The sequence below is a fragment of the Cebus imitator genome, unplaced genomic scaffold (assembly GCF_001604975.1).
Source record: "Cebus imitator isolate Cc_AM_T3 unplaced genomic scaffold, Cebus_imitator-1.0 Scaffold106, whole genome shotgun sequence".
Lineage (NCBI taxonomy): Eukaryota > Metazoa > Chordata > Mammalia > Primates > Cebidae > Cebus > Cebus imitator.
This window is the reverse complement of record NW_016107421.1, coordinates 949034-963672: the sequence shown is the minus strand read 5'-3', so window position 1 is coordinate 963672 and position 14639 is coordinate 949034. Positions and strand designations below refer to the sequence as shown.

The 14639-nt window shown below is 37.7% G+C and overlaps 1 protein-coding gene across 1 annotated transcript; it reads left to right on the top strand.

Moving 5' to 3' along the window:
• Positions 1–1320: 1320 nt before the first annotated feature.
• Positions 1321–14524, top strand: LOC108310646 (putative male-specific lethal-3 protein-like 2). The gene is made up of 3 exons (XM_037741782.1): positions 1321–1444; positions 11038–11187; positions 11874–14524. Exons 1-3 carry the CDS (start codon positions 1321–1323, stop codon positions 13076–13078), a joined length of 1479 nt encoding a protein of 492 aa, XP_037597710.1. The 3' UTR covers positions 13079–14524.
• The last annotated feature ends 115 nt before the right edge of the window (positions 14525–14639 follow it).

Sequence of the window (14639 nt, the reverse complement as noted above, 5' to 3'; positions counted from 1 at the left end):
AACGGAACTGTACATCAGCTTTGTACCGTATTTGATCACATTTTTTCTATGGCAGTATAGATTAATAATGCTTATTCGACTATATGCGTATACCAGAATTAAACAAGCGAGTAAGCAGAAGACAGGTGCTGGGAGCCAGGTTTCTTACTATTGGAGTGGGAATTTACAGATCAGCAAAGGGAAGAGGCTAGAATAAGCCATGTGGTAATAGATTAGAATTGGAGACATCAGTAAGAACTCATGCTTAACTTAATATAGAAGCAGATGGCTACATATATAAATATCTACAAATACAGATATTCATATACATATCCACAAATACATATACATATATATATATATATTTCATTGCTCTATTGACTGAGAGGCCATATAAGAATGACATCCCAACAGCAACAAGCACATCTAATGCCCAGGTCTTTATTTCTAACACCATTCTCCAGTAAAAGTAGCCAGAACTCCTTGGAGAAATGGTTGACTCTTGGACTGGGGCAAGAAATATACACAATGGGACTAAACATCTTGTAGTGCCAGAAAGTTAGGAAGTATTCAAAAACAAAAGAACCTATGGAAGGGGAGGTATGACAAAGGACACAGGAGCCCACTGGTAGAGTTCCCAGGTGCCAAAGCTGGAACACAATGAGCAACAAATAAAGTTGGACTTTAACTCAAAGTATAAAACAAGTATCCATGAGTCCATACTGATATAAATGAGTAATTAAATAAATGGGTTGAACAGACAAATCTCCCGTGCAGAAGAACTCCAAAGAGTTTATGTAAATGCCCCACCCTCAAGAAAGTGAAGGATAACTCCCCACCTAGGCTGTGCACAGGAGTGTCTTTCCAAAGGGTAGAGTAAGAAAAGAGAGGGGAAAAAAGAGTAATTTCACAGCAGAGGAGCTTGGCAAACACTACCTCAACCAGGTGATCAAAGTCTACACCAATAGTGACTAATTAGGTTGATAGTGTGTACCCTTGATGTGACGTGATGAAAACGGCCATTTACTTCTGTGGCCCTCCTCTCAGAAGGCCATAACTCAGGTCCAATTGTGAGAAATACATCAGACAAATCTTAATGAAGGAACATTCTTTAAAATATCTAACCAGCACTCTTCAAAACTATCAAGGTCATCAAAAACAGTGGAAATCAGAAAAACTGTCATAACCAGGAGAAGCTTAAGGAGACATGAGATGTAAATTGATATCCAAGTAATGTGATATCTTAGATGGAGATTCCAGAGATAGAAAAAGGATGTTAGGTAAAAACTAAGGATATCTGAATAAAGCATGGACTTTAAAAAAATTATTTGGGTGAGGAAGATGTTTACTCTATCCCAAAGAGAAGAGCCCTGGAAGGACCATGAGAAGCCCTATGCTCTAAGACATGTGGAGGAGGCAGCATCCTCTAAGACATGTGGTACGAGCCCTGCAGGCCATGCTGCAGGTGAGCAGGAATGAACACAAGATACTGAGGAGGAGAAATATGAGGGGCTGTCAAGGGACCCAGGAGCCATCCAAGGAGCACACAGGGAAAGAGAATGTCAGGGGCACACAGAACCCAACTACTTAGATAATGACGATATGCAACAAATACAATTTTCAACACCATTTTGGAAAATATCCACCCTTTCTTGATTGAAATTTCCAGAATTGTTAAAAACTAACCTTTATATTTAATAAAGTGTTTTTGCCTGGTTATCTGAGGCATGCTTTTCCCTCTTGTTTCTAGAACTTGCATGTCATCAATAAACAGCTTCAATTAAAATAAGGGGGAAAAAGAAATCACAGGTATCTCGCATCCTGGAAGTAAACCAGATGATGCCTCAGAGACTGACCATAGTTAACAAAGCTCTCTTAGTCCTTCTTTCCACAAAAAGGGGTCTTTGCAGTGTGAATTTTGAGACAAATAAAACTCTTCTCACTGACTGAGGCCTGAGAAACTAGTACAGGCAATACCTGAATCTCAAAGTAATATATTGAATAAAAAATAGATGTAACTTTGTTCATAAAGATCCTTTGATGAATGACCGCTGCTTAGAATTCTAAATCTTTCAATGCTGAAAAAAAATTAGTGTGGAGCAAAAGGATCTCTCGTCCATCGCTGGTGAGAATGTAAAATGGTACAGCCACTTTGGAAGATAGTTCAGCAATTTCTTACAAAACTAAACATACTCTTACCATATAATCCAACAATTGCACTCCTTAGTATATATCCAAAGGAACTAAAAACTTACATCCACACAAAAACCTGCACACAGAGGTTTACAACAGTTTTATTTGTAATTATCAAAACTTGGAAGCAACGTAAGATATCCTTCAGTAGGTGAACGGATCGATAAACTGTGGTACATTCAGGTAATGCAATATTATTCAGAGCTGAAAAGAAGTGAGCTATCAAGCAATGAGAATACATAGGGAAAATTTAACTGCATATTACTTGTGAAATTAGTTGTGATAGAAGCCAATCTAAAAAGGCTACATACTATATGATTCAATTTATGTGACATTTTGGAGAAGGCAAACCTATGAAGACAATAAAAAGATCAGTGGTTGCCAGGAGTTAAAAAGAAGAGATGGATGAATAGGTGGAGCACATACAATTTTTAGGGCAGTAAAACTACTCTGTATGGTACTACAATGGTAGACACATGTCATTGTAAACTTGTCCAGACCCACAGAACGTACGACTCCATTAGTGAACCCTAATGTAAACTATGGACATCAAGTGATAATGATGTGTCATGTAGGTTCATCGCTTGTAACAAATGGATCTTCTAGGGGATGCTGATAATGGGGGAGGCTGTGCATGTGTGGGGACAGGGACCTTATGGAAAATCTCTTAACTTTCTGCTCATTTTTGCTTTAATGCAAAAACTGCTCTAAAAAATGCAATCTATTGCAGCACTACTTACAATAGCAGGAACCAACCCAAATGCCCATCAATGGTAAACTGGATAAAGAAAATGTGGCAGATACACACCATGGAATACCACGCAGCCTTGGAAAAGAATGAGTTCATGTCCTTTGCAGGGATATGGATGAAGGTGGAAACCATCATTCTCAGCAAACTAACACAAGAACAGAAAACCAAACACCACATGTTCTCACTCATAAGTGGGAGTTGAACAATGAGAACACATGAACACAAGGAGGGGAATATCATACACCAGGGCCTGTCAGAATGTGTGGGGGCAAGGGGAGAGAGAGCATTAGGACAAAAACCTAAGGCATGTGGGGCTTAAAACCTAGATGACGGATTGATAGGTGCAGTAAACCATCATGGCACATGTATTCCTATGTAACAAACATGCACATTCTGCACATGTATTGCAGAACTTAAAGTAAAATCTTAAAAAATTAAAATAATAATAAATGCAATCTATTAAAAAATTGATTCAGGGTCTGACAAGGAGAAGAGTCCTGCCTGATCTTTGGCCAACTTTCTTATTCTATTTGGTTTCAAACTCCAGCTCCACTGGCTATTTGGTGACCCTAGACAAGCTACCTCCCCACCACCCCACTTCCCCCAGCCTCAGTCTCCATTCTGTAAAATATGGATAATAAGTGTTGACCTCACAGAACTGTAGTGGGGATGAAGCGACATAATGTACATGATATCCCAGCCTGGTGAACTCTAAGCCTGCAGTAAATATTAGCGGAACCAACATGGAAGAGAAAAGCTATGGCCAACACTACTTCATGATTGGCATTGGCTTAGTTAACTTGGAAGTGCATATTCTCAAGTACACTAACTTAAACTCTAGTTACTCTTCTGACTAGAAGAAGAAGGCCATGTTTCCTTTAGAGACTATCAAACTCAATGGTACTTAAAGCAAACCACTACTAATTGTTTCTGGGAAAGGAGACATTTTTCACTGGTATATTTGGGTTCTCCAGAGGGACAGAACTAACAGGATACACACACACATATATGGAGTTTATTAAGGAGTATTGACTCACACAATCACAAGGTGAGGTCCCACAATAGGCTGTCTGCAAGCTGATGATCAAGGAAGCCTGTATGAGTCCCAAAACCTCAAAAGTAGGAAGGCCAACAGACAGTGCCACCTTCAGTCTGTGGTCAAAGATCAAAGAGTCCCAAAGCTGAAGAACTTGGAGTCCCGTGTTCAAGGACAGGATTCATCCAGCACAGGAGAAAAATGCAGGCTGAAAGATTAAACTGGTCGAGCCCTTCCGCGTTCTTCTGCCTGCTTTATTCTGACCGTGTTGGCAGCTGGTTAGATGGTGCCCACCCAGACTGAGGGTGGTACTGCCTTTCCCAGCCCACTGACTCAAATGTTAATCTCCTTTGGCAACACCCTCACAGACACGCACAGGAACAACACTTTGCATTCTTCAATCCAATCAAGTTGACGCTCAATATTAAGTAACACAGCTGGTTTCTGTAATTTCTTTTCAGGACAGTAGCAAATTATATCATTATTTTCTGAGGAGTGACTGCAAATGGAGAGCATAACATTTTCATACTAAATCCAAGAATATGGTAAAAAAAAAAAAAAATACTACTTAGAAGCCAGAGAAATGAGTAGGAATAGAAATAGCAGTTACTTGTTTTCTGTAAAGTACTTCCAAAATTATAACTTAGAAAAATTCATCAAGAGTTCTAAAATACACATATCATTAAGAAATACAAACAAAAATCTAGGTTATAAGCTAAAAATTTAAATACAGAAGCTAAGAAAGCAAGAATTTCTAAAGAGCCTAAATTCTGTGCATTTTATAACAATGTTAAGAAATAATTTTGATAAATGAGAGTGACATAAAAAATTCTTATTTCTTGTAAGGAATAAGAACATTAGAAGCAATGGTGAGAGTAGCTGAATATAAAGGTGGGAAGATAGCTGAGAGAAGATGTAACACTGTTGACTTAAAAGCTAATTCTAAGTAAGGAGCAGACGCATGGAAACTTTTCAAGAAACAGAACACAATGTCTTCTGTACCTGTCGAACTTATCCCAGTAAACCATGGGAGGTAAAAGGAACTGCAAAGGGCTGATGAAAGAGAAAGGGGGCCTCCTGAAGCATTTCTAAGGTGGATAATTTTAAAAGATTTCACAAGTTATCAATTAACCTGATGCCTCCTGTTTTAAAATTATTCACACATCATAACAGAGGACCGATCCTTGAATGCTCCAAAGAAAGATGTTCTGAGAGTTTTCAAATACATAAATAATGGGGTTGATTAAAAATAGGCCATCCAAATCAGTCTAATTGCCTTCTATTTTTAATGAAAATTATTTTCATTGATTTTTAAGATGGATGGCCCATTTAAAAACATTAATCGTGACCCTGAAAGTGTGTTCATATTGCAAAAAGCCTAAGGTGAGGAACAAGAAGCAATTCCCCACCACATGAAACTGGGGCGGGAACATCACCAAAGAGAGCTGTGACCCTAGTTTTCCCAGGAAAAACCATTTCTGGGTAAGAGCTGGGAGGAGAGGGATAACGATGATAAAATACCTCCAACTGTACACCAGCGGTTTTAGAAGGTTTGGAGCCATGTGTGTCTTATTTGGCTAAAAGGCCTCTCATTTTGTCAAGCCAAAGTGAAAAACACATGATCGGTCTTCTGTGCTTCTTAATTACATAAGTAATTCACTCTCATGACTGCATAATGCCATGCTCATTCTAGAAAATGCAGCCAAGGCAACTAACATTAGAAATAATCTATCACACCATCATCCAGAGATAACCCTGGAAACATTTTAATATATATTTTAATATATACACACTCAGACTTTTAAAACAAATGATATATATATGTATATGTGTGTGTGTGTGTGTGTGTGTGTGTGTGTGTGTGTATATATATATATAGAGAGAGGTGGACTCTCGTTCTGTTGCTCAGGCTGGAGTGCAGTGGCACAATCTCACTGCACCTCTGCCTCCCGGGTTCAAGCGACTCTTCTGCCTCAGCCTCCAGGGTAGCTGGGAGTACAGGCGTGCCATCATGCCCGGATAATTTTTGTATTTTTAGTAGAGACAGAGTTTCACCATATTGGCCAGGCTGGTCTCGAACTCTGGGCCTCTCGATTCGCCCATCTTAGCCTCCCAGAGTCCTGGGATTACAGAAATGAGCCACTGCGCCCGGCCCATAATGTATATTTTTTAAATGCATGTATGTAATACATATGTTTGGAATCTCCTTTTGTACAAAAAAAATTAAATATATTTTAGATGCCAATAAATATAGTTCTTCAAAAGCGTTGTTAATGGAACAGAAATCAGTATCTATTACCATTTACTCAGCCATTCTTCTAGTATTGGATATTATCAACAGTGTTTCACCAAAGGTCCTCCAGATAAATCCTCGTCAACATCCACAATTACTGTAGACAGATTTTAAGTAGACTTCGTTAAATCAAAGAACAGACATGTTTTAAAGATCTTCACACGTACCGCTAAATTGACCTCTGGAAACATTATACAAATTAATGCTCTACCAAAGTATAAGAAAATATTCACTTCCTCACACCCTTACTAATATTTGTTATTGTTCTTTATGTTACTAATTGGATAGGTTTCAAATGATGATTCACGGATTTTAATTTAGTTTGGGGTGCAGAAAATTCCATATGCTTAGGAGCCATTGTATTCCACTTGGGTTGATGCTGTTAAAGCAAACTAAATATGGCCTGAAAAGGACTCTGTACTTCTATATTTGAGTCCTTGTGGACAAACTGTAACCTAATTTAGTAGGTAGACAAGACTGAAAACCTGACTTAGGAGTATGTGCCTGTGACAATAGTTGAGTCTTGGCCAATCCCAGAAGCCATACTTCAATCACTCATACAGTTTGAGTGTTCAAATAAAGCAAATGCTGAGCTGTAACCAACCCAGTTGCTTCTGTGCCTCACTTCTCTTTTTTTGTGTATAAATCTTCCCTCATGTGGCTGTGCTGGAGTCTCTTTGAATCTGCTGTGATTCTGGGAACTACCCAATTCTCGAATCGTTCATTGCTCAATTAAACTCCATTAAATTTAATTCAGCTGAAGTTTTTCTTTTAACACCAATTAATAAACTTTGTCTTTTCTCTTTTTGGAGTTTTCATGTTCTTATTTATACGTACTAATTATTAAGCTGTTGTAATATAGAATGCAGCTACTCTTTCCATTTTGTTATTAAATTTGTCTTATTTTGTCATAAATGTTTCATTTCTATATATTCACATTTTTAACATATTTTGTTTCTATTTCTTGCCTTTAGTGTCATTCTTGGAAAGGCTTTCCTGACCCCCTTGCAATATTGAAATGATCATGAATGTAAATATTTAAGCTCAGCTGCTATAAAAACCTCATGAAAGAAAATTAAAAGCCATTCTGTATAAAAGATATCTAAAAATGAGCTGAAGTACCAATAAACACTAGAACCAAAAATTTTAAGTTCTAATAAACACAAGAATTTAAAGTTAGTGTTTAGTAATGGTAGATTATACCTACGTGAAGATAATAAAAAGGGGAAATAATTTTAACTGAAGGAAGAATACGATGACAAGACAAATCATAGAGTGTCAAAGTGGAAAATATTAGGAGGTTGTATATTTGTGCAAGTGATTTAGGCCATAATACGGAGTAATAATAACAGCACAGACTTGAAATCTTACCAAATGCTGAGCATTTGTAACAGAAAGACCTTGGAGCCATATCCTTTAATAGGTGATGAGGACACAGAACAATCTGGAAAAAGAACCCAGAGCCCAAGAGGACACAGACAAGTCCTGCTATAGGTCAATGAGCAGTTGTTTCAAAGTTGTACAGTGGATTTAAACCAGTATTGCAAAAGTATATTATTTCAATATTTAATTTTCATGATAAAAAGTTCTCATTATAAAACTGTTCTAATTATTTCTAGTTCACAGATTGGAAATAGTATTAAATGTCTTAAAACAACTTCCATTAATAAAACTTAGTGAGATCCCTGCATTTCATGTCTCCCAAGTCTCAAATCTGTTCTTTTACATATGTGCAATATTTTGGAATAACTGAATTATTGCTCTGAATCCTTTCCACCTAAAGATGTAGCCAAAAATGCTATAAGCTACTTAGGCTACACAGTAGATATGAAAGTCTTAACTAGAACAAAAAGTTTCTGTAATTAGATTAACTCTGGCTTCTAAGTCATTGTTTAGTAGCTCAACTAATTCTTCCTAGAAATGTAGGTTAATGCTGAGGTTAATTTGCTCAACCTGATCTGATCTCATATTATTATACAGATCTTTGAATGTAATCACCATATAATTTTTAATAACAACTAAATTAGCATAATGTGTTTCCAAATCAGAATCTTTTATCCCATTCTTATCTGTCTGCCACAAAGATGGAAACATTGAGGGTTATTTTTAAATTATGTAAGCTTTTTGATTAATCCCATAGTAATTCCCTTCACTTTGATCTTACTTTTTTAAAGATTAAGAAAGAGCTCATTTAACTTTCAAATATAACTATATTTGAAATTTTAATTTCAATATTTCAATTGTTTAATTTGCCATTGATTATGTTTTTTACAACAGAAGCAAATATTGAACTGAATCTTCATCTGTTTTATTTGGAGAATCATCTTGCTACTATATATAGGACAAGACATTCAAACTCTTCATTTTTATTTGCCAAATAATATCTCAGTCAAAGGATACCAGCAACACCATTCAATGACTTGTGAAGTCTTTCACTCCACCCAAAAAGAGCAGGAAATACACATTTTTTCAAGCACCCATAGAATGTACACCAAAATAGGCAGTATTCTGGGCCACAAAACAAGCCTCAACAAGTTTAAAAGTATTGAAATAATATATACTATGTCTTTTGAGGATAATAGAATCAAACTAGAAATCCATAACAGAAAGACAGCAAGAAAAATCTCTAAACATGAAGAAATTGAAGAATATACTTCTAAATAAGCCATGGATCAAAGAAGTAGTAAAAAACGAAACTTTTAAGAATACATAGAATTGAATGAAAATGAAAACATAACCAAAATATGTGGGATGCAGCTAAAACAATTATGTGAGGAAAATGTATAGTACTAAATGCTATAAATCAATAACTTACATTCCTAGCTCAAAAAATTAGAAAAAGAAGAGCAAAATAAAGCCAACACAAGCAAAATATTACCTTCAGGGAAACTACTTAAAGTATGAAAGCGGTATCTTGAATTATTTCTTACAACTACCCATGTGAATCAGTAATTATTTCAATAAAAATTATAATTAAAAATGTCAATTGCATTGCATTTTCATACATCAACAGCAGAAAAATGGAACTTTAAATGAACATAATTTACAAAAGACTCCTAAAAATCCAACAAAATGTGAGTAGCTGATAAAATTACAATTCATAAAATGTATACTGATAAAACTAAAACTATGAAGAAAAATATAATTTATTCCATCTTTTGAAAGATATTAAAGAAGACCTAAATTATAGGAGAGATATTCCATGTTAACGGATTGGAAAACCCAATATCATAAAGATGTCAATTATTCCCCAATTGACCTATAGATTCAAAGTAATTCTAATCAAAATGCCAAATGAGTTTTTTTGTAAAACTAACAAGCTGGTAATAAAATGTATATGGAAAAATCAAAGGTCAAGAATAGCCATAAGACAGCTAAGGAAAATGAACAAGGTGAGAAGACTTACCCAGCTAGACAGTTCATTATAACACTGTAATTGGGTGCAAAGGTGGAAAAAAAAGCCCAGTGAAATACAATATAGAATCCAGAGACAGGCGAATGTACACATAGAAAACATACAGTTCAGGGGTGGCATTACAGAACAATGATGAAAGGATATTCAAGAAACGTTACTGAGACAATTTGTTGTCCACGTTAAGGAAAAGAACCGATCTTCTACCTTAAAGTAAATATAAAAATCAGTTCCAGTGGACTACAAGTTTAAATGCGAGAGATAAATTTTATAACCATGGAATATAAAAGGATTTCTTAAATAAGACACCAAAAATGAATATCATAAAGAAGAAAAATACAAATTTTACTTCAATTTTGCACTGAGAATATTAGCAAAAATACAATACTAAGTGTTGGCAAGAGTATGAAACAATAAGAATTCATATACCAGCCGGGCGCGGTGGCTCAAGCCTGTAATCCCAGCACTTTGGGAGGCCGAGGCAGGTGGATCACAAGGTCAAGACATCGAGACCATCCTGGTCAACATGGTGAAACCCCGTCTCTACTAAAAATACAAAAAATTAGCTGGGCATGGTGGCACGTGCCTGTAATCCCAGCTACTTAGGAGGCTGAGGCAGGAGAATTGCCTGAACCCAGGAGGCGGAGGTTGCGGTGAGCCGAGATCGCGCCATTGCACTCCAGCCTGGGTAACAAGAGTGAAACTCCGTCTCAAAAAAAAAAAAAAAAAAAAAAAAAAGAAAACCCCCCTCACAAAAAAAAAAAAAAAAAAAGAACTCATATACCGACATCAATGCCATTTTATTGTTTTTCTTTATATGTTAGGCATGCCACAAAAGGTTGGTTTTTGTAGGTATTGCACATTTAATTTTAAAATTAAATATAAAATGTTTTTCTTAACAAATGAAAATGCTTCTAGTATTTATCATTAGGCAAAATGTTAGGGCTATAAATATTAATTATTTTAATATTCAATATATCTTGGTATTATACTTAGGATTTTTAAAATAGGTATAATATTAATCTTTGCAAGTAGAAATAGTAATAAAAACTTCTAAATAATGCTTGCATCAAATAAGGAAACAATAGGTAAATAACAAACTGGTATTCAGAGAATAGATCGCCTTAAATGCATTTATTAGCAAACAAAAGCAAATGAGAGTAAATTCATATGCTTTCAATTCAAGAAATGATTGTAGAACAGATTAACCTAAGTTAAAAGGAAGAAATGAATAAAGTCAAGAAATTAAAGAAAATAAAAACAAAAATGTGTAGGATAGATCAGGAAACACTAAGAGCTAGTTCCTTTAAGAGACCAGTGAAATAGATGAAGTTCAACAATATAATTAAGACAGACCGGGGATACATAAATAAATCGTATTAAATTTAATGGGGCTCCCTGCGGCTTGCCGAGCGGCGCATGCGCAGTCGGGAGCGTCGCGCGCGCCCTGTCGCGTAGGCGGCGCTACGTGTGCGTCCCCAACGCCGCTGCGAGCCGCCGACGGGGGAGGCGTCTTGTCTACGGTGGGTTTTTCTCCTCGCGTTCAACCTCTCCTCCTGTGCGACCCGGTGCCTCGTGGGCTTCCGTGGGACGCTCCCGTCGGACGCCATCCGACCCAGCTTGCTGCTGTTATTGTTGGGAAAGGCGAAAAAGGCAGAAAGATCCCAGGATAGCTGATCCGTTGTAATGGTTGGAACAGAGGCTGGGATAGATGTGTAGCTGAAGATCCTGTGCTTCGTGATCCCAATGAAAATCGTAGATTAGGAGCTGGGCGCGGTGGCTCAGGCCTGTAATCCCAGCACTCTGGGAGTCCCAGGCTGGCGGATGGCTTGAGGTCAGGAGTTCGAGACCGGCCTGGCCAACATGGTGAAACCCTGTCTCTACTAAAAACACAAAAATATTAGCCGGGCGTGGTGGCAGGCGCCTGTCATCCTAGCTACTTGGAAGGCTGAGGCAGGAGAATCGCTTGACCCCCAGAGGCGGAGGTTGCAGTATGCCGAGACCGGGCCGTTGTACTCCAGCCTTGGCAACAGGAATCAAACTCACACACACACACACACACACACACACCCCAAAAGAAAAGGAAAGCAAAGAAAATAGTAGATTACGGCGTAAATTGGTGAGAAAAGCTGTAGCTCACCTGAGGAGCAAGGGAGAAAGCAGCAGCCACTTTAGGTTGCCCGGTGCTGACTCTGTCTTTTCTTAAAAGGCCTCTCCATCAAAGAAAAAGATGAAAATGATGAAAACTCATTAAGCAGTTCCTCCGACGGTAGTGAAGACAAGGATGAAGACATAAGTGAAGAAAGTGATATTGAAGAAAAGACTGAAGTGAAAGAAGAGCAGCAGCTTCAAACAAAAAGGGAAATGGAAGAAAGAACAATAACTCTAGAAATCCCTGAAGTTCTGAAGAAGCAGCTGGAGGATGATTGTTACTACATTAATCGGAGGAAATGGTTAGTGAAACTTCCATGTCACACCAACATCATAAGGATTTTGGAATCGTATGTGAAGCATTTTGCTGTCAGTGCAGCCTTTTCCGCCAGTGAGAGACCTCGTCACCATCACGCTATGCCACATGCCAACATGACCGTGTCTTTTATCCCAGTAGAAAAGAATGTTGACCTTTGTAAGGAGATGGTGGATGGATTAAGAATAACCTTTGATTACACTCTCCCGTTGGTTTTACTCTATCCATATGAGCAAGCTCAATATAGAAAGGTGACTTTGTCTAAGTTTTTTCTTCCAATTAAGGAAAGTGCCACAAACACTAATAGGAGCCAGGAGAAGCCCTCCCCCAGCCCACGTTTGTTGAATCCATCCACACCTCAGTCTACAGAGAGTAAGTCGACCACCAGTGAACCAGCCACCCCCAGAAAGCGCAAAGCTGAGCCGGAAGCATTGGAGTGTCTGAGGCGGTCCTCGCGCCACGCCGCCAGCTGTGACAGGCTCTCTAAGAGCAGCGCCTCACCTCAGCCCAAGCACTGGCAGCAGGACATGTCGGCCAGCATGCCCAAGCTGTTCCTGCACCTGGAAAAGAAGACACCTGCACCTATTCCTCTGATTCCTAGCCAGGAAGGGAGTGCTGTGTTTGCTGGCTTTGAAGGGAGAAGAACTAATGAAATAAATGAGGTCCTCTCCTGGAAGCTTGTGCCTGACAATTATCCACCAGGTGACCAGCCGCCTCCACCCTCTTACATTTATGGGGCACAACATTTGCTGCGACTGTTGGTAAAACTTCCAGAAATTCTTGGAAAAATGTCCTTTACTGAGAAGAATCTGAAGGCCTTATTGAAGCACTTTGATCTCTTTGTGAGATTTTTAGCAGAATACCACGATGACTTCTTCCCAGAGTCAGCTTATGTCCCTGCTTGTGAGGCTCATTACAGCATGAAGAACCCCCAGGCAATTTATTAAAATGTTGTTGGTTCTGTAAGAACAACTGCTCCATCTAGCTTGGCATTCTGAGTTCCAGGTAAACAACTAACAAGGTGGTGGGCCTTTACCCAAAGCACAAACACAACACTCACCTGGGGGCTCTGACAGAGGTGTGCATGTTGTTTGAGTTGTCCACATACTGTAGTTATTCTGTGTAGAATTATTTCCTAGGTGCCTGAAAGTGTTCTGCCATTACGCTTGTACTTTGCAGGCCATGTGCGATGGCAGGAAAAACCAGCTGTGTTCACAGTTCCTAAGTGTACATAGATTAAGCCATTTCAGTAGACATTGCAGTGAGCAAGAACCACATTGTTTCATAGTTAGCATTAAGCAAAATTTTTTTGCAAATTGGTTTCATTCTCTTGATGAAGCTGAGCAACACTGTCCAACAAGATTTAGTTTGTACTTGAAAACTGCAAAGTAATCTCAAAGTATTTTAGAGGGAATCAATACTGATGGCAAAAGAAAATTTGCAGCCATGCATTAGCTTCTAACGGTTCCCTCTCTGTGAAACATCGTTTTTGGTGATCTAAAGAAAGCATTGCCTTTCTTGTTTGCAATTTTACAGCTATACTTTCTTGTGTAATGTTAGGGTTCCCTTTTTGTAAAATGTTCTTTTTGATGATCTAAATAAAGCCTGTCTTTTTTGAGAAAAAATTAAATCAAAGCCATAACTACAGATACAACGATTGGAATATAAGAGAATGCTACGTATTCATTTAGACCAGTAAATTTGAAAGTCTTGACAAAATGAATGACTACTTAGGAAAATATGTATTCTATAAACTGGCTCCCCTCGAAAAAGTAGGTATTCCTCATTGTGACAACTGACGACCCCAAAGGTAGAAATTAAAACTAACCCACATATTTATTGCACACTATCAATGCTGACATTTTAACGTAAATTTTAGACCACATAAGCTTTAGCCTTTAGAGTCAGAAATTCCTTAGGTGCTAGCCCACAAATTGCCACATGAGAGAAGACAGAATATATGTCACTTTCTGTGATCCTAACAGAAAGTCCACAGAGGCATATCTTCCCATTGTCACTTCAGTAGCACCAAATAGGAAAGTGACAATACCATGAGAGAATGATATGCCACCCGCAGTATCTGAAGTACAAAGACAAAGCTGGATGTATTTTTGGCTAGTTAATTTGAGCAAACCCCTAAGTGTCCAGATGCATTCTTCCTAGATTATCATAATTCTCTTGCATGTCCCTGAAAGGATAAGCTATGTCCCAGGGCTAAGAAGTTGAACTGTGCTAGTCCAAGTTGAGATGTGCTCTAAGTGTGAGATACACACTGGATTTTGAAGACTTGGTATGTAAAAATAAATGTAACATATCTCAATTTTCAGCATTGGTTAAATGTTGAACTGACAATATTTTAGATAAATTGGGTTAAATAAAATGTTATAAAAATACCTTCACCTATTTCTTTTTACTTTTAAAAAATGTTAATATTTTAAAAACTTAAAATTACCAATGTGTATCACATCACATATATATGTATATATATATATATATATATATATATAT